The sequence below is a fragment of the Nilaparvata lugens genome, chromosome 7 (assembly GCF_014356525.2).
Source record: "Nilaparvata lugens isolate BPH chromosome 7, ASM1435652v1, whole genome shotgun sequence".
In the NCBI taxonomy this organism is placed as follows: domain Eukaryota; kingdom Metazoa; phylum Arthropoda; class Insecta; order Hemiptera; family Delphacidae; genus Nilaparvata; species Nilaparvata lugens.
The window spans coordinates 7,608,777-7,635,030 of NC_052510.1; the positions used below are offsets into that span (position 1 = coordinate 7,608,777).

The following is a 26,254-nucleotide window of genomic DNA, read 5'->3' on the forward strand; positions in this document are numbered from 1 at the left end:
CAGATAGCCAGATAACCAGATATAAAAATATAAACAGATATACAGAAATTGCACGCTTAATATAATGGGATTACAATAAGAGATTCACTATCAGCTGTGCTGATAGTAAATGTTTTTGGAATTTTCTGGCTTCAAATTTATCAAGTATTTCAATACTACTTTATTTCACCTTTCTGATCAACCCAGATACAAAATTTTCAGTATAATATATATTTAACAGTAAATTTATGTGCTCTTTACGATATTTAGTGTGTCCATACTTCATTTAGACTATTTTTATCTTGATTAGTTAGAGGAACGGTTTTGGATTTATTCTGTTTATTCTCTCCCAATCATCAATTTAATTTTGTGATTAAGGAATAGGATGAATTAATAAAATATAAAGATACGACTGGATTTGAATGTTCACCAACAAAATCAGAGAAAAATTCGATCCTATTTCTGATCTTGTATCATGATAATAGTGTTTTATACAATAAATGAATGAATGAATATTACATCTTCTAAAAAAAGGTGTTCAAACCCTCCAAACCTCACCAAAATTAGGCTCTCATTCACACCGAAATTCACACAGTAATGTGAAGCGATGGGGGGATTGAAAAAACGTGAAAAATGTGTCAATTAAGATAAGGAAGAGGATAGTGGAGGTATTAAATAAGCCGACAAATGAGATTACGTCAAGTTTTTTCGGGACCAAAACTGAGCTGATAGGAATTCAGTATCTTTTGGAATTTAATAACTAGAAAAAACAGAGCTAAAGAACCGCGGAATCCCACTGTTTTCTCAGTTTAAATTCAAAGCGGATTCCAGCAGAGCCGGCACTCGAAAATACTCCATGATGACTTCTCATCACCCGATGGGAAATGATAATTCAGGAGACAGGATACTAACAATAAGAGGAAGAATGGAATTTAAATCAAGAAACCGGAGAGACTGGTTGGTAGGTTGCTAAATCAATGCTAGTGTTCTCCCACGCAAATTGTAAATTGGCGACCCCACGAACAAGAAGAAGAAGAAGAAGAGAGAGAAAAAGAAGAAGAAAGAGTGGAAGAGGAGAAAGGAGAAGAAAAAGAAGAAGAAGAAGAGAGATAAAAAGAAGAAAAAGAATTAGAAGAAGAAGTGGAAGAAGGACAAGAAGGGGGAGAAGGGGGAGAAGAAGAAAAATGAGAAGGTGGAAGAAAAAACAGAGCGGATTGTGTAGTTTTTGGGGAGATTACAGAGATGACAGTATAAATGGTAGAGGAGGAGAAGGAGTGAGGAGAGGAGTGCGAGAAAAATGATGAGAAGCATGACGTGAAGAAGGATGAAAAGAAAAAGAAGGAGTAGAAGCTGGAGAGGAGGAAGAAGAAGAGAAAAAACTGACGGGTCGTGTTTACAGTTTACAGCGGAAAAATCAGTGACAGAGATAAAAATATGTGGAGGAGGAGAAGAAGAATTAAAAGAGGAGAGTATAAACAGATAGGAAAGTACGGGAAGGAGAAGAGAAAAGAAAAGAAGGAGTAGATGAAGAAGGAGGAGGAGAAAAGAAGAGTAGAGGACAAAAAGTAGAGAAATAAGTAGAATATAGTAAGAGAAGAAATATGAGAAAGCTGGAGTAGAATAGGTGAAAGAAAATAGGAAAAGAAAAAAGTAGGTGACGGAGAGGAGGAGTAGGAGCAGGAGAAGGAGAAGGAGAAGGAGAATGAGATTGAAAGAAAAGTGGTTCAGAATGGAGGAGGGAATGAAGATTGTGAAAAAGAAAGTGAGTAGGGTAAAAAAGAAGCGGGAGGAGAAGAGAGAGAAAGATAAAGAAGGAGGTGAAGAAAGAGAAGTATAAAGTAGGAACAAAGGACGAGAAGAAGGAGTAGATAGAGGCGGAAGATCAACGGGAGAAGAATAAGGAGGAGGTGGAAGGGGAAGGAGGAGTGAGGAAATAAACTGATAATATGAGGATGAGAGAAGAAGATGACGTTCAGAAGAAAAATTACAAGAAGAGAAATTAGAAGTAGTAGTGTCGGAAACGCAGAGATGGAAACGAATTGTGTATTCATCACACCGGAATGAGACAAAGTGTAGAAAAAGTGAAAACCGGCGGTGAAAACTGTAATGCTAAGGTGAGGGAGGATATAAGGCTTGAGAGCCGTTAAGGGGTGGGTGGCCTTCTATTTTTCGACATCATGCTCCCCCGAAAAGTAGTGTGGGTTGACGAGACAACGAAGAACAAGAAGAAGTAGAAAAAAATTAGAAGATGAAGAAGAAGATGATGATACATTATGATGATGATGATGAAGAAGAAGAAGAAGAAGAAGGAGGAGGAGGAGAAGAAGAAGAAAAAGAAGAAGGAAAAGTAGAAGAATAAGAAGGATGAGGAGGAGGAGGAGAAGAAGAAGAAAAGAAGAAGTAGAAGAAGAAGAAGAAGAAGATGAAGAAGAGAAGAAAAGAAGAAGACGGAGGAGAAGGAATAGGTGGAGGAGGGAGAGGTGGAGCGAGAGGAGGAGGGAGAGGAGGAGTAGGAGGAGAATGTGGAGGAGGAGAATGAGGAGTTGGTGAAGAAGTCACGAGAAGAAGAAGTAGAAGAAGAAGAAGAAGAAGAAGAAGAAGAAGAAGAAGAAGAAGAAGAAGAAGATGAAGAAGAGAAGAAAAGAAGAAGACGGAGGAGAAGGAATAGGTGGAGGAGGGAGAGGTGGAGCGAGAGGAGGAGGGAGAGGAGGAGTAGGAGGAGAATGTGGAGGAGGAGAATGAGGAGTTGGTGAAGAAGTCACGAGAAGAAGAAGTAGAAGAAGAAGAAGAAGAAGAAGAAGAAGAAGAAGAAAAATCGTCAGAGATGTGGATGAGACGGGCGGACGGCATGTCGAGCAATGATCTGAATGAGAATTATTTCGGCGGCCGAATCTTAAGCAGCAGCGCGTCTATGACGTGAATACATCAGCCAACCTGAGCGGTGACGTCACACGGCCAACAGCCAATGGCAGCGCGTGTCGCTTATTGCATTACCGGTTCAAAATCAATGAGAGATCCCGCCAAAACAACTTTCTGGCTGGCTCACTGTTTTTCTTGGCCAACTCTGCGCCCAACCAAGCAACTTGCAACTTCATCAATCTCTATTATCCGCTGCCACCGGCTGCCACCTCATTATCACATCATAATATCAAGTTTGCATCTTGCTCAGTGCGCCCTATCAATTACCTATCACGTCTACCAGGGAATTTCAAGGAATTTCAGGGAATTTTAAGGTCATTCTATGACTATCCAAGGATTTTTAAGCCTCATAGGGCCGGTTTACGAGCTCGGGATCTATAAGTTCTGGACTTACAGAGTCCAGGACTAAAATAAGCTCTCGGGTCTAAATTGACTTTCTGAGTCACGATTTTATCTTCTAAACTCCGGAGTCTATCAAGTTCTCGACTTATTTGAGTCCAGGACTTTAACGCAGCAAACATGAGGGAAATTCACAATATTTTGCTGTTGTATTGTTGGCATTATAGCAAAACGGAAACAGCTGATTACAGCGGGGCAATTCAAATGAGCAGGCTCTCCAAACTATTTTGTAAAAATCTGGTGTGGCGCACTCACACAACTTTCCTTGCCGTTATGAAAATTGATCACCTAACGCTAGTGTTCCCGCACATCTCAAGTCTACTAATCAAAGATTTGAGCCAGCTGGTGACAGGGCAATAACGCTGGAGACACACATGAGGTCTGCTATCTCTTCATAGAGAATAATTTAATAGAATCAACAATAATTTGCAATTGAATACTCACATTTTCTCGAATTTAAAGCTTATTTTCAATTTTAGGTGAAAATGTTACTGAACCTCAATTGTAGAGATTTTCATGCTCAATCTACTCCACTTGATTTATTTTGTTTAAATTGTATCTGAAGGCTGATAATTGAGAATCTAAAATCGAACTTTGCATAGATGGGGCGGAGCTCCTGGAATTTTTACAGATATGGGACTTGTGGCAGTTGATAGAGCTTATCGATGACTATTTTCGGTATGAATTTGATCAAAATCGTTGGAGCCGTTTCCGAGATAATCACTATAAACCTGTTTTTGACAACATTTTCGCCATTTTCGCCACACACACACACACACACCACACACACACACACAACACACACACACACACACACCACACACACACACACACACACACACACACACACACACAACACACACACACACACACAACACACACACACACACACACACACACACACACACACACACACACACACACACACACACCACACACACACCACACACACACACACACACACACACCACACACACACACACACACACACCACACACACACACACACAACACACCACACACACAACACACCACACACACACACCACACACACACACACACCACACACCACACACACACACACCACACCACACACACACACACACACACCACACACACAACACACACACACACACACACACACACACCACACACAACACACACACACACACACACACCACACACACCACACACACAACACCACACACACACAACACACACACACCACACACACACCACACACACACACACACAACACACACACACACACACTCACACACACATAGCGATGCCGATTCTCTGCATTAATTAATTATATTTCTACACTAACAAAAACATAATTGGCATCATTGAGGACCTAGAAAAGGATAGTACCACCGGCTTTGTCAAATGATGGACAAGGATAGCAAGACCAAAGTTGATCAAATACTGTCATTATAACGTGGACCTCACTATAGGCCTATTCAAAGCAATACCTTTAAAAGGTGAATGAATAAACATGTTATTTCACGTTCTGCTAATATTGATCATTGATCCTAAACAGTGATTTTGGGATAAACATTCCATTAGGCTATTGAGTTTGAAATGTATTTGTTTTCCAAATAATTTAGGTATTCCATGACATCTATTTGGCTTTTCATCTACTCCAAAATAATAACTGAATTGTGTTTGCTCAGTTAAGTCTAGAACTTGAATTTACACCCTACCCATAGTCGAGGGTTTAAAATCACGCTGTTTTAAGTCCTGGACGTAACGATTTTTGATAAATCCTTGACTCGGAAAGAGGCAAGAATCTAATTCAAGTCCTGGACTTATAAGCCCTTCACTCAGAAAGCGAAATTATAAACTCCAGGGTCTAACATGATCTGTAAACTCAACTATTTAAGTCCTCAACCACGTTAAGACTCTGACTCGAAAAGCCAATTTTCTGACTCCAGAGTTTGAAGACAGTTAAAGTCTAGAACTTAGCTGAATCCCGAGCTCGGAAATCGTATGACTCTCGTATTAGACTAAGAAAGTTCATCGACAATGATATTCAACCAGCTTCCATCATTCATGTCTTGATCATTTGACACTTAGGGCCGTTTGCACAGTCAAAGCTCAAACTGAATTTAATCAGCTATTGGCTTAAACTCAAAATGAACAACATTATAAAAAACTAGAATTGATACAGATTTAATCCAGTTTAAAATGAAATTTAGTTTAAACTGTCACTGTGCAAACGGCCCTAAAGCACTTACGTCCACTCTTCAAAGAAATGAAATAATTTCACATCCGGATGTAGAATTTCAAGATCTACACTTTGGTAAAACTACTTTAGTCCTACTTACATTATCAAGAACATCCCAAGTCAGGTATTGCAGATGAATTTTGGGAATCCATGCTTGGGTATAAACACACATTACTGCGGTTAGTTTAAAAATGTGAAAGATGCTTGCAGTTTAGATTCTGTAAAGAATCATTTGGTAAAATGACTCAATTCCACTTATGTCTTATATTTTCATGGACCAAACGACTCAAGTCATAATTAAATCAGTAGTTTTTTTATTTTTTCATCACTCTGGAAAATAGATTAATTAATAAGTGTATTTTAAACCTACTTTGTGAGTTTCGTTGGATCAAAAATATTCTGGGAATTATGTTTGAACATACAAGAAAACTTGGACTCCATTTTCTCAAAAGTGCACTTTTAGACTTGAGTGCTTATGACATATGACCAAGTCATTGTTACGCAACTCTAATGAGGAATGGGATTTTCAATATTGCAAAAAGTATCAACTCAGTGGTTCCACACCTTTAATAGAGGGGGTAAAGATTGATTTCGCTATGTATACCTTCAACTAGTCTCAATGATCTGCAAAAATGAACTGAAATTGAGTGAATATTTAACTCAATTGTTTGTGAGGATGATGACAACATAAGCAACGTACTTTTACTCGTGCCTGGGTAATGAAACTGATGATGAAGGGCAGAAACATACTTCAGATTTTTTTAACGAAACTTCTCAATCTGCCCTAGTAAGCGTTCATAATAGATTGGTTTAGGATGCTTTACAGCAGTTCTAAAATAGTTTTAATATAATAGGGTGGACTTATCAATAACAGAGAACTGTAAGTTATTTATGATATTTGCTACAGACGTTTTTTATTGCTATTTCTCTCATTTCTTCCTTTCTTATTGATCTATTTTCGGTTTGTGTAAACAATTAATTTTCAATAAGGCTTGTTTCGAAATAAAGCTGTGAGCCTCTACATGTTGTGATTTTTTCTATTGATGTAAATAAATAAATGAATCGAATAAAGTGAAAACACGAATGAGTGAGTTATAGGGAAGATTTAATCACAGCAAACAGCCATCAATCATGACTACTAGTCATTCAAGTGAGATGACTAATATTCGTCTAGTTCTCTCCTATAATTAGATTTCTCGTTCGAAGTACTTGTAAGATGAGTTTACACAAAATTCATCGAATTTAATCACCGAAACCGAATCGAATGAGGAATTATCAAGGAAATACTTGAGGATTTCACATGAATTCATATTGAATGAAGAAGACTAAGAGATTATCAAAAACCACAGATTTATTGATACTTAGAAATACCGGTTTCGGTTATTACACCATTGTCAATCTCTGAATTCATATCATTCTATGATACGAATGTTGGATCAAAAACTATATACTTGGGAATTCATATTATTTCAATGATTGGATCAAAACTATTGGGGCGTTACAATTTGCACGTTGAAACCCAACAGCCGACACAATGTTGAATTAATGTGACCGTGCAGAACTAATAGTATCACGAGTGTGGGTGGTCATTTCAGAATGCCAATATTGATGTAGGCAAATACGGTTACCATGGCTACGCTGGGGATAAAACGTGTGTGCGAATTATCGCGACGATATTGTCTCCGCTACGATAATTAATAATACAACATCCTCTCTGGTGTTGAGCTTCTATTTTGCACCATTATTCAGAACTTAGAACATTACTGTCTACTACGTACAATATAGAAGGGTGGGCTGTTCCGAAAAGCTTTGGTGAAATTCTATAGTGAGAAATTTCAGTATATGTTGTCAACACTGCTTGTATTGGAGGCATTGATGTTGATTATGGGGAATGATGACCAAAGTGTACTGTTCCGAAAAGTTCTGGTGAAATTCTATAATGGGAAATTCCAGTATTAAGTTGTCAGCACTGCTCGAATATGAGACATTAATGTTGTTTATGGGGAATGATGACCAAGTGTACTGTTCCGAAAAGTCCTGGTGAAATTCTATAGAGAGAAATTTCACTATTATGTTGTTACCATTGCTTGAATAAAAGACAATGATGTTGTTTATCAGAAATCGTGGCAGGGAGATTCTTACTATAAACAAACATAACTTTCCGTCTGACACACATAAAAAAGCTGACAAATTTAAGTGAATCTCACTATAGAGAAACATATCTACCCATCTGCTACACATTACAAATACTGACATTTCTAAAGTGAAATTCAGACAGGTCTTCTCGTCTGATAAACATTACAAATTTTTATAATATTGAAAGGCAACGGAGAGAAAGTTGGAATGGATATTCTATTCAACCCACGCTGTGGTATGAGGGAAAATGATTTAGAAACCGAAATCCGTGGAGCGTAGTCTATGTTTCATGAATGTGAGCTGCTTATTAGAAAACTGGAGAGCAATGCCCTCAAATTTCCCAGGTTTGTGCGGTTTTTCAGTTTTGAAAGCACAATATAAATAGCACCAAACTTGAGAAACAGTTTTGGGTTTATCCTGTTGATACTCTCCCAATCATTTATTTGATATTGTGATTGCGGAATGGAATAAATAAATTTAATGATGAATTATTTCTGTAGGTGGATATATGTATAGATTAGACGTCAGTGGATTCTCATGAATAGGTTTCAGCGAAGAGGATATGATCATCTATTTTGGTTTCTAATTTTCTATGGTTTTAGCTGGGTTCGAGAGTACGAGATAAGCGCTAGAAGTGAAAGGTTGTGTTCTGTGAGCTCCGTGGTTTTATTCGATTAGTCAAGTTTTTATTAGGTGAGATACAATCAATTTATATAGTTAGATACGTTACTGTACACTGTTTTTTTTTTTGTGAGAGTGAATCTGAAGCTCAATATGTAGAAAACGTTATATTTTCTCGATATGAATAGAATAGTGACAATGTTTGAGGTTAGAATCCACAGAAGAAGAGTATGCTAACAGGCTGAACGGGAGATTAGAAATTGGACTTTGGACCTTGATTATACATAGCTCACCATGAATTTCCATTCAACTACTGTCATATAAAACTGAGCCAAAATTCTTATCTAATAAGTTTCGTTGTTCTATAGCTGAATAATCTTTCTGTTCGATAAAAACGAAAAATAGTGAATAATAGACTAATATTACAGAGAGGTGTATTGATAGAACACTACTGAATTACCATCACGTTTTACTAAATTTCAATAAAATGGAGAAGAAATTGGACGAGATTCTGAAAAAACTAAATAAGCTAGATGGCTTGGAAACAAAAATTGATAATATTGCCAGCAAATTCAATGACGAAATTGAATCTTTGAAGAAACAAGTAGGAGAGCTTAAATCCGAAGTGCAATTACAGAAAGAACGGAAACAAGAGGAATACAGAAGAAGAAATATAATAATATTCGGTATTAAAGGCGGTAACAATTATTGGACTCTAAGAGAAGAGATAATGAAGATACTCAAATATCTGGATGCTGATATCAGAAACCAGGATATGGAATACTTAAAAAAGCTGAGCAAATCAGAAAGCGATGGTCCAATTAGAGTAACGTTTACGTCGTCATTCACAAGAAATAAAATACTCAGGAAAAAATCGAATTTGTCAAAGGAAGGGAAATATAGTTATATAAAGATACAAGAAGATCTCGACTTCAATACTCGCGCCGTCAGGAAAGAATTATCACACTTCATGTACGATTTTAGGAAAGAAGGGAAAAAAGCTTATCTCAAAAAAGATAAGCTACTACTTGAGGGAAAACTTCTTGGTCTAGATAATTTGAGAGAAAAGTATAATAAAGAAAAGAAAAGACCTAGAAGTGATGGAGACTCACCCACCAAGATTGACCAAAGTGTGAACACAGGACGACTCGGGAAAAAGAGCAATTATACATTAGAATCATATATAACGGTAGGAGACAAAGGAAATAATCAAAATATGGAAGGATCTTCAAAAAATAAGTAGCAACCACCGATCGGAACGACAATTAAGGACAAGAAGGATGAAGGAAAACAAACGGATGTAAATTTTGGAAACGGCAAGGCTACAAAAAACGCAAATAACGAAGACAACATAAATATAATCACATACAACTGTAGATCTCTTAGAGCAAATTGGAGGGTGGAACAGTTGTTAGAAGAGCTGGACAACATCGAGTGGGATATTATAGGACTCGCGGAAGTAAGGAGAGATGGTGAGCAGTGTGTGATCATGGGAGATGATAGGATGCTCTATCTGAATGGGAATGGTTATACTGGAGGAACAGGATTTCTGATTAACAAGGTATCAAAAAAGAAAATTGTAAGCTTCAAGCAGTATACACACCGAATCTCTGTGATGATTTGGAAATTACAAGGACACATTAAAGGAAGAATCAAACTGATACAAGTTTATGCACCAACGTCAGCGTCATCGGACGAAGAGCTTGAATATTTCTACGAGGATCTGGAAGAGGCTCTCGAAAATGATACATGCAAATATAATATTGTTATGGGAGACATGAATGCGAAAATCGGGAAGAGCAGGGGTGAAAAATGTGTTGGAAGGTACGGAATTGGGGAGAGAAATGAACGAGGTGAACGACTTGTCGAATTTGTCGAAGGCAAGAGGATGTATCTGATGAATTCATTCTTCCAGAAACACGAATCAAGAAAATGGACTTGGTTGAGCCCCGATGGAGAGACAAAGAACGAAATAGACTTTTTCATGATAGACAAAAAATTTATTGTTCAAGATGTAGATGTAGAGGATGGGATAAATATTGGAAGTGATCATAGGCCTCTGAGAATGGTGATAAAAATCAATAAGAATAGAATAAGATATTACAGCGAACGGCTCACACGACTGGGAACAGTGGACTTGAGAAACCTAGGATTTGAACAAAAATTACAAAATAACTTGAATGAAGAGAGAATCAACGAATGTGAGGATATGGAGATTATAACTGATAAACTGACTAATACCTTGAGAAAAACGAGACAATTGCTAGGAAACTTAAGAGAAAACAAGAAAAGAAAAGTTCCAAGAGAGATAGTTAAATTGTTAGAGAAGAGAAGAAAACTAAAAAGACACGGCAGAGGAAAAATTGAATTTAGTGAAATCTCCAAACTAATTCGAAGGAAATGGATTGAATGGTCTAATAATAGGAAAACAAAGGAATTAGAAGAGACTTTGAAACTCGGGACAAGCGTCAAAGAGTTTAACAGGCAGCAGCAATTAGGAATGAACACACTGATTTGTATGAAAGATGAGAAGGGAAATGAAATAAGAGAAATAGAAGGGATACTTGGAATAATTTGTGAATTCTATGAGAGCCTCTATAAAAAGGATGAACTGGAAGAAGATAACATGGAACTGAAAAATGGAGAACGCGGCAGGAATGAGTATAGAAACGAAGAATGTCCACCGATTATGGAAAGAGAGGTAGAACGGGCAATTGTGCGTCTCAAGGAGGGAAAAGCTGCAGGACCAGATAGAATATCGAATGAAGAGTTGAAAGCGGGAGGAAAAAAGGTGATAGAAATACTAACAAGGCTGTTTAATCTATGCCTCACTAATGGAAAGATTCCTGAAATATGGCTCAAAGCTAACTTGTTACTGCTCTTCAAAAAAGGTGATAAAAAGGAAGTCAAGAATTATCGACCAATTAGTCTCCTGTCAAGTATATACAAAATATTCATGGCAATAATTTCGCACAGAATAGACGGATATTTGACCGCAGCAACTCCAATCAGCCAGACCGGATTTAAGAAAAACTTTTCCACTCTGGATAACATCCTAGTCCTACAGGAGTTGATAAGGAATTCTAAAGAATATAAATTTCCACTAGTGCTACTATTTATAGACTTTGAGAAGGCTTTTGATAAAATCAACACAGCAGCTGTGATACAGACACTTGAAGACCTGGGAATAAGCAATAAGTACTTGGAAATATTCAGATTCATCTACGGAAATATGAAAAGTGAGTTCAGCTTGAGAGGAAAAAGTAGAGTGATGCAAGTGAATAGAGGCTTGAGACAGGGAGATATACCATCAGCTAAAATATTTAACGCAGTCTTAGAAAAATCTCTAATGAAGTTGCAATGGCAAGAGAGAGGCATCAATATCAACGGTGTGAAATTAAATGCCTTGAAATTTGCTGATGATATTGTTATAGTTGGAAATGATACGGAGGAGGTATGCGGTATGTTGAAAGATTTGATTGAAGTAACAAAAAAGATTGGAATGAAAGTAAATTTTGATAAATCGAAAGTAATGACATATAACAGTGATGAAAATGATAGAGTATTGGTGACTGAGGACGGAAGGATAGAGAAAGTGGATCATTTCATTTACCTCGGTCAGAAAATAGGGAGAGAAGGTCAATGGGGAGAAGTTACCAGAAGAGTAGCAATAGGATGGGCAATGTTCAAAAAGTACAGCTATCTATTCAGATCCAAGATATCAATGGAAAATAAGAAAAAGCTGCTACAAACGTGTATCCTACCAGCAATTTTGTACGGCTGCGAAACCTGGACTATAAATGAAAAAATAATTAAGAAACTTAGAATTACCGTGAGGTCGATGGAGAGAGTAATGATAGGAGTGACAAGAAAAGACAGGAAAACAAAATTATGGATTAGAAATGAAACAAAAATTGAAGATGTAGGCAAGATGATAATAGAGAGAAAATGGAATTGGGCTGGACATATCGCAAGGACAACGGACGAAAGATGGACGAAAAGAATACTGGAATGGTACCCACGTAATTTGAGAAGAAGTAGAGGAAGGCCTTCGTATGGATGGGACGAAGAGTTCAGAAAAGTATGCGGTGGAGCGACGTGGCAGAGAGTTGCAAGAGAGAGAAAGGAGTGGGAGAGAATGAAGAATGTATACAAGGAAGTATGGCTGTACAAGGATTGACACACTCGCTTTGGTTGAAAATTTATTTTTATATGGACTTAAAATTGATGTACTCAACAATATCCTATCACAAAAGGATATTCCCCAGCAGCTGCTGATTATTGCTTAATACTGTAATTAATTTTATAATGTTATATAATTTTATTTGAAATTTTGTAATGAACCTGAACAAAGCAATAAAAGGGATATTTATACATTTATTCATTTATTTATTTATTTATTTATTTATTTATTTATTTATTTATTTATTTATTTATTTATTTATTTATTTATTTATTTATTTATTTATTTATTTATTTATTTATTTATTTATTTATTTATTTATTTATTTATTTATTTATTTATTTATTTATTTATTTATTTATTTATTTATTTATTTATTTATTTATTTATTTTGCCGTACTTTTCAAGGCCCATCAAATCAACACAACGCTATTTGTTCCACCGATCTCTGATCATGATCCGTTTTGAAGGAAAATAACTATGTAATTTCATGATTCTATCGTGATGAACAGACGGCTTCGTTTTAAATAGCTTGAAAATTGGTAAATGCAGGTTTTTCTTGAATTGACTTGAAGATTCATGTATAATATATTCCAGTTACATAATCTATTAATTCAATTAACGTGGAAAAATGGTTAATATGGGAATCATAAATGGATGTGAAACTCTAGAATCAGGCACTCATCAAACTAGGAAGAATATCAACTGATAAATGATAAATTATTCAAAACGATATCCAAATAAGGAAATTTACAGCCTTTAAAAACATTCCCGGAATAGAAGTAACTAATAAAGCTCTGAAACAGACTCGAACCATTCATTTCAAATATGACAATTTTTCAGGTGAATCTTTGAATTTTACTTTTTTGGTAGATATTGAAAAAAGATGTTATTAAATTAACTTTATAATTAATTTATGTATTGAATCAACTTTGTTGTATTTCTTCAATAAAGGTTACTGAATAAAGGTTTACTGAATAAGAAGACTAGATGTTGTCCAATCATAGATTCATTAAAAATCAAGAAACTGGTTTCGGTTGTTACACTATTATCAATCTCTGGTACACAAAAACTACAAATTAAGAGCAACTGTATTATTTTTAATAACGGTCGAGTATTACTATTGGTGGAAGCCTTGACCTATCAAGTTGAACGCTTGCGATTGGCCTAGACAAGCCCCACCCCAATCAGTGGTTCAGACAAAACAATATGGCGATTCAAACTAACACAGTAATGCAATTTCATTCAAGGTAGTTTGATTGCTGTGTTTGCCGTTTGACTCCCCATTTTGTTTTCTCTGATAATTGGGGAGGGGCTTGTCTATGCCAATCGCAAGCGTTCAACTTGATAGGTCACGGCCTCCACCAAGCAGCAGTGCTCGACCTTAAGTATGAATACTGCCATAGCCACCTCTAATACAAGGCCCCGGCCTATGATATTGCAACGTCACAGTGTAGTCCTAGAATCTAATACATGATTGGTAGAAAAGATTTTAAAAAATATCAGCTGATGTATTAAATGAATAAATAAATAGATAATCATTTCATTTGTTCATGGACCAGCCATACAAATACAGAAATACAGTTAAATAGAGATACATGCACAATTATTCTATAATTCCAACAATAACCTCCAATAGAAATGAATTCTAAAGTAAAGTGTCAGTTCGTGAGAGAGCACGATTTCACTCTCTATGTCTGTTATAAATGTCTCCACTCCATGTGGATTATCAAACAATCAAGACTTATAGAATATTACTGCATAACTGGAAATTTATAACATGAAATATTGTATCAAGACTTAAATGGAATAATTATAATTTAAATAAATACTTGGAGAACACGGTAATATCACAATTATAGATCAAACAATACTTCATAGCATATTACCAAAATTTACAGGAACATTAAATGGAATAATTATAATTTAAATAAATACTTGGAGAACACAGTAATATCACAATTATAGATCAAACAATACTTCATAGCATATTACCAAAATTTATAGGAACATTAACATTACATTATAATACTACTTTGGATTGGTACAGGTACTTTAGGACAGGTACATTACTTAATAATTTCAACTACAAGGTTTCAAGCTATTGAATAAACTTACAGGCATTCTAATGAGCATAATGATGGTAGTTAAGTCAGAACGATTGATTTACAATAAGACTACACTAAACTTGGGTGGAAATTCAATTTTTCAAGCCAAACAAAATGCGATTAATTTATTTGGGGCATGCAATAGCAATCATCACACATATTTTATATGAGTTACAGGAAATCCCACTATTGAAATAACGTACTCAAGTATCAACACTACAAATCAAGAAGCGAATATCAATTGCTTTTACTACATAAAGGAATACTCTATTCATTTTCCTCTCACTCAAATTTGATAGAAGTACCATTACTTTGTCGGCATCTGACACAACATTTTGGATGAATTCGCCAAGAAAGTAGGAACGAATAGAGTTATAAATTGGACAGCGTACTAAGAAATGTTCTATATCTTCTCTCTCACGAATATTACAAATAGGACAATTCGACATACAGTTCAATTTTGTACCTCTATTATTAACATACAAGTATATAATTTAAATTTGAAAAAATTAAACCTAGACAAGACGGAGTACTTGCAAACAAATAGTTAAGTCACGCAGAATCTCAGAGTGGACGATGACGTTGAAATTAAAGGCACAGATAAATTTAAATACTTGGGTTATATTATTACGCAAAACGGGGCTACAGATGAAGAAATAAAGAGAAGGCTAGGGCAAACTAGAGGTTGTATAAGACAACTGCATCCCATAATCTGGAGTAAGAGTATCCACAGAAAGACCTAACGATAATATTCCATACAATAGTCAGAAGCATAATGACATATGGTGCAGAAGTATGGGTGATGAACAAGCGAAGTGGGGGTAAGATTCTGGCTATGGAAATGGAGTATTGGAGAAGGTGTTGCGGGGTCACCAGGTTGGATAGAGTACGGAATGAAGAGATTAGGAACAGAATGAAAGTTCAATCGGATAATATAATGAAGTTGATTGAGGACAAGAGACTAGTATGGTATGGGCACGCGAGAAGGGCTAGTGCAAGTAAGTGGATTGCAATTGTGACGGATTGGAGCCCATTGGGTAGACGGAAGCGAGGGAGGCCAAGGCGATCTTGGCGAGACGAGGTGGACGACGCCATGGAGGCTAGAAATCTCACAGATGGGGAGTGGAATGACCGACAAACATGGAAAATCCGACTAAAAGAAGGAAGGCGGTGATTCACCGTAAAATCCTAATATATATATAATATATATATATAATATATATATATATATATATATATATATATAAAATTACAAGTACAATTACAAGTGGAGATAGTTGTACTCGTAAAGGGGTGACAGAATCCACTTTAAACCACATTAGTTCTTATGAGACTTTTAACGCGTCGGCAGAAAGTTGAGCAGGAAAAAAGAACTATTCAAAACAGAGGCGAACTATCATTCATTTTGCCGTACTTTTCAAGGCCCATCAAATCAACACAACGCTATTTTGTTCCAACCGATCTCTGATCATGATCCGTTTTGAAGGAAAATAACTATGTAATTTCATGATTCTATCGTGATGAACAGACGGCTTCGTTTTAAATAGCTTGAAAATTGGTAAATGCAGGTTTTTCTTGAATTGACTTGAAGATTCATGTATAATATATTCCAGTTACATAATCTATTAATTCAATTAACGTGGAAAAATGGTTAATATGGGAATCATAAATGGATGTGAAACTCTAGAATCAGGCACTCATCAAACTAGGAAGAATATCAACTGATAAATGATAAATTATTCAAAACGATATCCAAATAAGGAAATTTACAGCCTTTAAAAACATTCCCGGAATAGAAGTAACTAATAAAGCTCTGAAACAGACTCGAACCATTCATTTCAAATATGACAATTTTTCAGGTGAATCTTTGAATTTTACTTTTTGGTAGATATTGAAAAAAGATGTTATTAAATTAACTTTATAATTATTTATGTATTGAATCAACTTTGTTGTATTTCTTCAATAAAGGTTACTGAATAAGGTTTACTGAATAAGAAGACTAGATGTTGTCCAATCATAGATTCATTGGAAATCAAGAAACCGGTTTCGGTTGTTACACTATTATCAATCTCTGGTACACAAAAACTACAAATGAAGAGCAACTGTATTATTTTTTATACGGTCGAGCATTACTATTGGTGGAAGCCTTGACCTATCAATTTGAACGCTTGCGATTGGCCTAGACAAGCCCCACCCCAATCAGTGGTTCAGACAAAACAATATGGCGATTCAAACTAACACAGTAATGCAATTTCATTCAAGGTAGTTTGATTGCTGTGTTTGCCGTTTGACTCCCCATTTTGTTTTCTCTGATAATTGGGGAGGGGCTTGTCTATGCCAATCGCAAGCGTTCAACTTGATAGGTCACGGCCTCCACCAATAGCAGTGCTCGACCTTAAGTATGAATACTGCCATAGCCACCTCTAATACAAAGCCCGGCCTACGATATTGCAACGTCGCAGTGTAGGCCTAGAATCTAATACATGATTGGTAGAAAAGATTTTTAAAAATACCAGCTGATCCTTTTCACCAATCATGCATTAGATTCTAGGCCTACGCTGCGACGTTGCAATATCGTAGGCCAGGGCCTTGTATTAGAGGTGGCTATGATAAAGCTGCTCTTTAGGCTACTTGTAGTTCCAGATTACTAGAGATTGATAATGGTGTACCAGAGTGATAATTGATACTGGAACCGATATCTTGACTTTTCATAAATATGTGGTTTGGCAACTTCTTTCTATTCAGTATGGATAACTACCTCGATTTCACCTTCACAACTCTACTCAGAAATGTCAATTTTTTTCTGTGATCAATACTCGAAGGTGTGTTGGCCTACATGGTCCATGGCTTAACAGGAATCTGTGTAAAAAAATTCAATTTATTTCTAGTTTCTTGCTAACCACACTCATCGAAGGTAATATCTTAAAATGTTCACTTCATATTTGAAGAATATAATATCTTAGTGATTTCAAATTTGCTAGAATCTTAAAGAAAGAAAACAAAACTTTCGAAGGAAAACCAACCTCGAAAGTTCGAAGAGACAAATTATGTTATGATCTCTAGGTACTGTTTGCACTGGGCTTAACGTTACAGCATTATCCCCACCACCACCACCTTTATACAAAAGTTTCATCAAATTTATCATAATTGAAATAGGCTACCTTACATAATAAATTATGCAAATGAATTATTTAAGCTCTCCAAGAACAAAATAGATAAGTGTAATCTTACCCTTGTAATGCAAGTGCAAGGAACGAAAATATTATTCTACTCACGAAGATATTATTATACTCACAAAAATAGCATCAGTTATACGATGTGGGAAATTAATTAGGCTCATATTGCAGCGAGTTTCATAGAATGCTGATAATTGACTTAAACAAAATGAAACATACACACAACTCTTCTCAACTCAAATCCCACTCACTCATTTTTCTCTTCCACTCTATTACTCTTTACCCAACTACCACCAACTCTCACTACCTCTCCCACTTGCTTACATTCAATCTCTCTCACACATATTTTTCCCACTCACCCCCGTTTTGGGAGATCATTCATCTAATTATTGTAAGATTCAAATGATCTTCTTCTTAATTGATTAAGTCAGGTTTCCCATTTGAGCCTCACTTTGAGTTATAATTCCCAATAGCTCTCCACCACATCCCGATTGTATGTTAATGGGGAGATCTTTATTTTGTATCCTTTTCAGAAAATCGACAATTATTTGTTGAAACACCGCCGATTCATGAAGTTACATCACAATATTCCTGAGAGAATACATTTTGTTAAATTTGTATCACGATTTTCTCAAAAATGACTTGACCGATTTTTTTTAATTCATACCCTGTATAGTTATTATCAGCTCTATTAACTGGCATGAGGCCCCTCCCAAAAAAATTAACGGGGGCCCCATCCTTGAAAAATTGACTGTGTAACCTCCTTCTCGTGCTTGAGGTAGGTAGGTAGAGCAGTTTATTCAAAAGAACACATGTCGATATTTATTTGTAGAACACCTGTTTTGACAACTTTTGGAAAATCCTCAAATTCATAATTCAAGCAAAGGTAAATGTACTTGAACACAATAACAAAGTAAATCGTAGTTTAAGTATTTAGCCGCCAATCGGCATAATGTTATTCCCCTAAATTACTCTCGTTTAAGAATGAAGCTAATAGATCAATGAGCAAAGTAAGTTGTGTGAGCGTACCACACCAGATTTTTTTCAAATTAAAGTTTATTCATCAAAAATTACAATTACAATACAATACAATTACAATTTATAATGAATAATTCAGAATAATATAAGCAGTCTAGAGGTTATATTCACAATTTTCATATCCTTATTCACTCAAAATTGGTAATCACAGTCCATAAAAATAATGTTTACGGAGTTCATAATCTAATCCACTCTTTCCATCTAAGTCCATAATAATTTTTTAACTGAAAAGTTGATACAACTCTTTGTATGTAGTGTTGTATCTCAGTGTTGGTTTATTGTTGACTTTAAGAGTAATATTTCTCAGTAAGATCAGTGAGATGATTCATAAGAATCAAAAGAATGGAATAATAATACTTGATTGTGGAAATAAATTCTGCTGAAAGGCACGAGTTGACACAACTTCAAACTTATTGAAATTCAGAGATTCGGGTTGCAGTTGTAATATATTATCAATCTCTGGTGAACAAAAACTTAATTGAGGAGCAGCAGAGTACTAGAGTTAACTAAAGTTTAGTACTTTAGTACTACAGTTTACTAGTTGAGTACTACAGTTTAGTACGTCAGTACTACAGTTTACTACTACAGTTTAGTACTTTAGTACTAAAAATACGAAATAAACTGTTGTTACATCAATAAACCGGTACGCTATCGTCTGTAGAAGGCATTGACAAGACCGATGATCGGCAACGTTGATCTCCTATCTTTCTCCACTGCCATTATAACGTGGACTCTCATCAGTATTCATCCATACTCTCTCCTATATCAGTTAAGTACCATCAAAATAACAATAATGATAATACAGATATTTCACTGATATAACATTCCTCTCTCTGTCAATACTATTCTCCTCGAACTTTCAATTGAAAAGTTTGATCCCGCCCTATCTCCCAATAGTCAGCCTCGACTCTTCCAACTCATAACCCTACTCCAATGAAACCCCTTTTCCCAGTACAACTGAAGGGCTAAACACTAACCATTACCAGCTCTAAAGGTCATCCTCTGCTAAATTCATCAGAGTTCAAGTTGATGTTGAGATTCGCATGCCATTATATTGCACTGAACATAGTTAGGATTTAGTACAACTATATAACAAAACTATATAACTAAAGTAAGATGTATAAGGCCAAACACTAACATTAACAGTCTATAGGTCAGCCTCTGCTAAATTCATCAAAGTTCAAGTTAGTGATGAGATGTGCATATGCCATAATATTGTACCTAACATAGTTTGGATTCACTACAACTATATGACTAATTTAACAAAACTATAGAGAGATCAAACTTTAAACTGTCATCAGTTTCCACATAATAACACCAATGCTTCCCATTCAAACAATGGTGACAGTTTGAAGTGAATCTCTCCATAGACAACTAGCATACTATAATATGTAGAATCAGTGCCGTATTAAGTATACTTTTGCCTAATATGAACATTGTGTGCTCTAGTATGAGGCACGTGTCTCTTTGTCTCTATCAATATATTATGTACCGTATCTACTACAATGTACACGCCATGTATATAAGAGGGGTTAGGTCGTGCTTTTGTCTGATTTACGATGTAATTAAGAGATAGAATTTCGCTGTTCACATATATACGGTACTGTGGGTTGTGTATAGAGGGTATACGCCAGCAGTCACTATGGTATATAAGTGAAGGGCTAAGGATTAGGTATGAACTGGGGGAAGAGGTAGAGTGTTGGAAAGAGAGGGAGCCCGAGAGAGGGTGTGTCAGTAGGAGGGAGAGATTCAGAGAATGAGAGAGTGAGAGAAAGAGAGATAGAGAGATTCAGAGATTCAGAGAATGATTGATTGATTGATTGATTGATTGATTGATTGAGTACTTTATTCATGTAGATTACAATATATACTGGCTTATACACTTATATACAATAGCTTACAATACAGCAAAATTATAGATGAATTTACATAATATAGACTAAGAAAATAAATATTGAACTGTATATGATATGAAAAAGTAATTTGTAATATAATAACTATAGATAATTATATTGTTATGCATCTACATAAATTGACGGAACTTGGACATATCAATGTCCATTCTTCGGAAAGAATATTAAAAATATCCTCCCCACTAACTCTCTACCAAAGAGTGAGTGAGTGAGACATATCAATGTCCATTCTTCGGAAAGAATATTAAAAATATCCTCCCCACTAACTCTCTACCATAGAGTCATAGAGTGAGAGAGTGAGAGAAAGAGAGATGGAGAGATTCAGAGAATGAGAGAGTGTGAGAAAGAGAGATAGAGAGATTCAGACTCCTTTATTCATGTTTTTAACAATATAAAATTCAACTTACGTTCTAGCGTTAAAAATAAATACCAGTAGCAGTAAAATAACATGGTGAATCATATTAAACTGAAGAGTTGTACAATAATATTGAGCAAGGAAAATTATGAAATATGAGGAAGTTAAGGTACTAATGTAATGTTTTCACGTGAAACGGTGAATTTTAGACTAAAAGTAGTCCATTCTCAGAGAGGGTATCGAGGATACCCTCCCTTCAGCACTTGACCGACGATTAAGAAATTTAAAAATTCAAACGAGAGATTGATTGATTGATTGATTGATTGAGTACTTTATTTATGTAGATTACAATATATACTGGCTTATACACTTATATACAATAGCTTACAATAAGGTAAAATTGTAGATGAATTCACAAAATATAAACTAAGGAAATAATTATTTAGCTGTACATGATATGAAAAAAATCAATTTGTAATAATTATAGATGAAACAGATAATATTGTTATGCATCTACATAAATTGGCGGAGCTTTGGACATATCAATGTCCATTCTTCGGAAAGAATATTGGAAGTATCCTACCCACTAAATCTCTACCAAAAGTGATTGATTGAGTACTTTTTATGTAGATTACAATATACTACTACAGTTAGTACTTTAGTACTAAAAATACGAAATAAACTGTTGTTACATCAATAAACCTGTATCAGCTATCGTCTGTAGAAGGCATTGACAAGACCGATGATCGGCAACGTTGATCTCCTATCTTTTTCCACTGCCATTATAACGTGGACTCTCATTAGTATTCATCCATACTCTCTCCTATATCAGTAAGTACATCAAAAAATAACAATAATGATAATACAGATATTTCACTGATTCACATTCCTCTCTCTGTCAATACTATTCTCCTCAAATTTCAATTGAAAAGTTTGATCCCGCCCTATCTCCCAATAGTCAGCCTCGACTCTTCCAACCTCATAACCATACTCCAATGAAAACCCCTTTCCCAGTACAACTGAAGGGCTAAACACTAACCATTACCAGCTCTAAAGGTCATCCTCTGCTAAATTCATCAGAGTTCAAGTTGATGTTGAGATTCGCATGCCATTATATTGCACTGAACATAGTTAGGATTTAGTACAACTATATAACAAAACTATATAACTAAAGTAAGATGTATAAGGCTAAACACTAACATTGACAGTTCTAGAGGTCATCCCCTGCTAAATTCATCAAAGTTCAAGTTGGTGATGAGATGTGCATATGCCATAATATTGCACCTAACATAGTTTGGATTCACTACAACTATATGACTAATTTAACAAAACTATAGAGAGATCAAACTATAACTGTCATCAGGTTCCAAATAATAACACCAATGCTTCCCATTCAAACAATGGTGACAGTTTGAAGTGAATCTCTCCATAGACAACTAGCATACTAGACGTAGAATCAGTGCCGTATTAAGTATACTTTTGCCTAATATGAGCATTGTGTGCTCTAGAACGATGCACGTGTCTCTTTGACTCTATCAATATATTATGTACCGTACCTACTACAATGTACACGCCATGTATATAAGCGGGATTAGGTCGAGCTTTTTAGGTCTGATTTACGATGTAATTAAGAGATAGAATTTCGCTGTTCCACATATATACTGTGGGTTGTGTATACAGGGTATACGCCAGCAGTCACTATGGTATTATAAGTGAAGGGCAAAGGATTAGGTATGAATTGGGGGAAGAGGTAGAGTGTTGGAAAGAGAGGGAGCCCGAGAGAGTGTGTGTTAGAGAGAGAGTGTGTGTCAGTGGGAGGGAGAGATTCAGAGAATGAGAGAGTGAGAGAAAGAGAGATAAAGAGATTCAGAGATTCAGAGAATGAGAGAGTGAGAGAAACAGAGATGGAGAGATTCAGAGAATGAGAGAGTGTGAGAAAGAGAGATAGAGAGATTCAGATTCCTTTATTCATTTTTTAACAATACAAAATTCAACTTACGTTCTAGCGTTAAAAATGAATACCAGTAGCAGTAAAATATCATGGTGAATCATATTAAACTAAAGAGTTGTACAATAATATTGAGCAAGGAAAATTATGAAATATGAGGAAGTTGAGGTACCAATGTAATGTTTTCACGTGAAACGGTGAATTTAGACTATAAGTAGTCCATTCTCAGAGAGGGTATCGAGGATACCCTCCCTTCAGCAATTAACCGACGATAAAGAAAGTTACAAATTCAAACGAGAGATTGATTGATTGAGTACTTTATCTATGTAGATTACAATATATACTGGCTTATACACTTATATACAATAGTTTACAATACAGTAAATTTGTAGATGAATTCACAGAATATAAACTAAGGAAATAATTATTGAGCTGTATATGACATGGAAAAAAGAAATTTGTAATAACTATAGATGAAATAGATAATATGGTATGCATCTACATAAATTGGCGGAACTTTGGACATATCAATGTCCATTCTTCGGAAAGAATATTCGAAGTATCCTTCCCACTAACTCTTACCAAAAAGTGATTGATTGAGTACTTTATTTATGTAGATTACAATATATACTGGCTTATACACTTATATACAATAGCTACAATACAGCAAAATTATAGATGAATTTACATAATATAGACTAAGAAAATAATTGTTGAACTGTATATGATATGAAAAAAGCCATTTCTCAAGCAGAGATTGGGAGGAAGAGATACAGAGAATGGATTGATTAATTATTTGCCTTTATTGGGGCGGAGTTAGGACTCCTTGTCCTCTCTTTAATAAATGAGAGAGATTCAGATTACTTTATTCATGTGTCTAACAAAACAAAATTCAACTTACGTTCTAGCGTTATAAATAAATGCCAATAGCAATAAATAACATGGTGAATCATATTAAATAAAGAGTTCTACAATAATATTGAGCTAGAAAAATGATGAAATATGCGAAAGTTAAGTGGAAGATAGAGAAGGATAGTTAGGGTGAGAAAGTTTGTGAGCGGGAAGGAGAGAGAGAGTGGAATTGAGAATGAGAGTCGAGAGTTTGAGAGAGAGAGGAGAAAGGGTGAGGGGGACAGTGTAATTGAGAAAGAAGAGAGTGTGAGAGTGAGCTAATTTTATGGTTGTGATTAGTGAAATCCGTAGGGAAGTAGTGGAGATTCATGTAAATTGTGAGAGAGAGAAAGAGAGAGACCCAGAGAGAAAAAGAGGGTGAAAATACGGTGAAAAGAATGATTGAGAAGGAATGAGAGCAAGTAAATATAAACAGTAGAAAAAGATGAACTGAGACAACATTAGAATGACAACAGTATGTATCTCGGAGATTCGGAGTATTAGATTAGAGTTCTTTATAATGTGTATGTTACAATATTTACTGGATTATACACTAACTCACATTAAATGACGGTGATACTAATCATTCAAAGAATGTTTCAAAGTATAAAAAATGAATCAATGAGAATAAAGATTGAATGCAATTAGAATAACGATAATATAATATTGTGATGTAACTTCATAAATCGGCGGTGTTTCAACAATTTTTCAGTCTTTTTCATTCAATATGAATAATTACCACATATCACTTCTCACTACACAAACCTACACACAGACGTATAGTCTTGTATAGGTATCTTGTAATAGTAATATTATTGAATTTATTGTATAGTGCATTTTGAAGAATAAATAATTGATATGAATTGAATTGCTGGAACAACACACTTTCAAACTATCAAGTAAACAATCACCTTCAGATTCTCTAGAGCTCTAGAGAATTCAGACTTCCAGAAGCTCTATAAATAAATCTAGGAATACTAGTAATAACTTACATCATTCAAAAGAAGTTCTATATTATCCACTTGGTCACTTACACTCTGGGTGTGAGACCAACCTTAACTTTTGAAGTTACAGGATAAAAGGAAAGTTTACTTTTATGTTATGATCGTTGCAGATGTGTGAGTGGTGAGGGAAGGTGTGGGCGAGAGTAGCAAATTTTGAAAGACTCATGATTACCAGGGGAATAAACTTCACGTGAAAGATACAAAGTTGAACAACTCACTTATGCAGTAATCGCTGTGAATCTTATGAAAGCATGGTCAAAAGAGAGATATGAGAATTTACGTGTAGCATAGTCAGAAGTAAGGTGCGGGCGATATGTTAGATCTTGGTGTTGAGAAATTGAATAATGCATTAGATGAAATACAAAAGTGAATATTATCTTCTTTTCCGGTAATTTGAATTGATGTATATTATCAAGTGCTCTTTAGTGCGGTGCACGTTTTAATGAATGTGGAGAAAGCTAGGAGAACAGTGTTTCCGATTCTCTGTCATGCGACAGCCTTCTACATGATGTTTACGAATACCCTACCAATACTCCAGGGCTTTGTTCCTAGGTGAAAAACATATCTAAATATCATATTTAAATTGTCCAGAGTCTTCAGTTACTCACACAGCGGCACATTTTGCTTTTTTACTTATTATTTTTTTCCAAATAATGATATAACATACGAAATTGAAACTCTGCACAATCATTTATAACAACTAGACAAAGCTACAAAAAAATTCTGATGATTTCTCAGATTCATAAAACAAAATAGAGGTCATTTGAAATTTTGTTACTTAAATAACTCTGACACCGATGGTTTTACAAAAACTTTACAAATATAAATTTTTTAGTAATTTTGATTACCTATCGATTGATACCTGATTTTTTAAGAATGGACCAATATTAAGCGAGATATGGCAGCCTTAGTGATGGGTGACCACTGAAAGTTTGTCGCAGTGCAAACTAAGGCATGCTGATAGAGTCGCCTCAATGATGCAACAATCTCTATTTGCATTGCATGTTATTAGTAAGCGATTTTAGGGCATTTCAAGCAATGAAATAACGTTACTTAACCCTCTAAAGGTGGGTCACCAACCACTAAACCTGCCATATCTCACTTAATATTGGTCCAATCTTGGAAAAATTGGTACCAATTTTCCAAGATTGGACCAATATTAAGTGAGATATGGCAGGTTTAGTGGTTGGTGACCCACCTTTAGAGGGTTAAGTAACGTTATTTCATTGCTTGAATGCCCTAAAATCGCTTACTATACATGCAATGCAAATAGAGATGTTGCATCATTGAGGCGACTCTATCAGCATGCCTTAGTTTGCACTGCGACAACTTTCAGTGGTCACCCATCACTAAGG

At 35.4% G+C, this 26,254-nt stretch overlaps 1 protein-coding gene across 1 annotated transcript; it reads left to right on the forward strand.

The window, feature by feature from the left end:
- The first annotated feature begins 10,783 nt into the window (after window positions 1-10,783).
- Window positions 10,784-12,463, forward strand: LOC111047670 (LINE-1 retrotransposable element ORF2 protein). The gene has a single exon (XM_039431836.1). It carries the CDS (start codon window positions 10,784-10,786, stop codon window positions 12,461-12,463), a length of 1,680 nt encoding a protein of 559 aa, XP_039287770.1.
- Window positions 12,464-26,254: the final 13,791 nt, after the last annotated feature.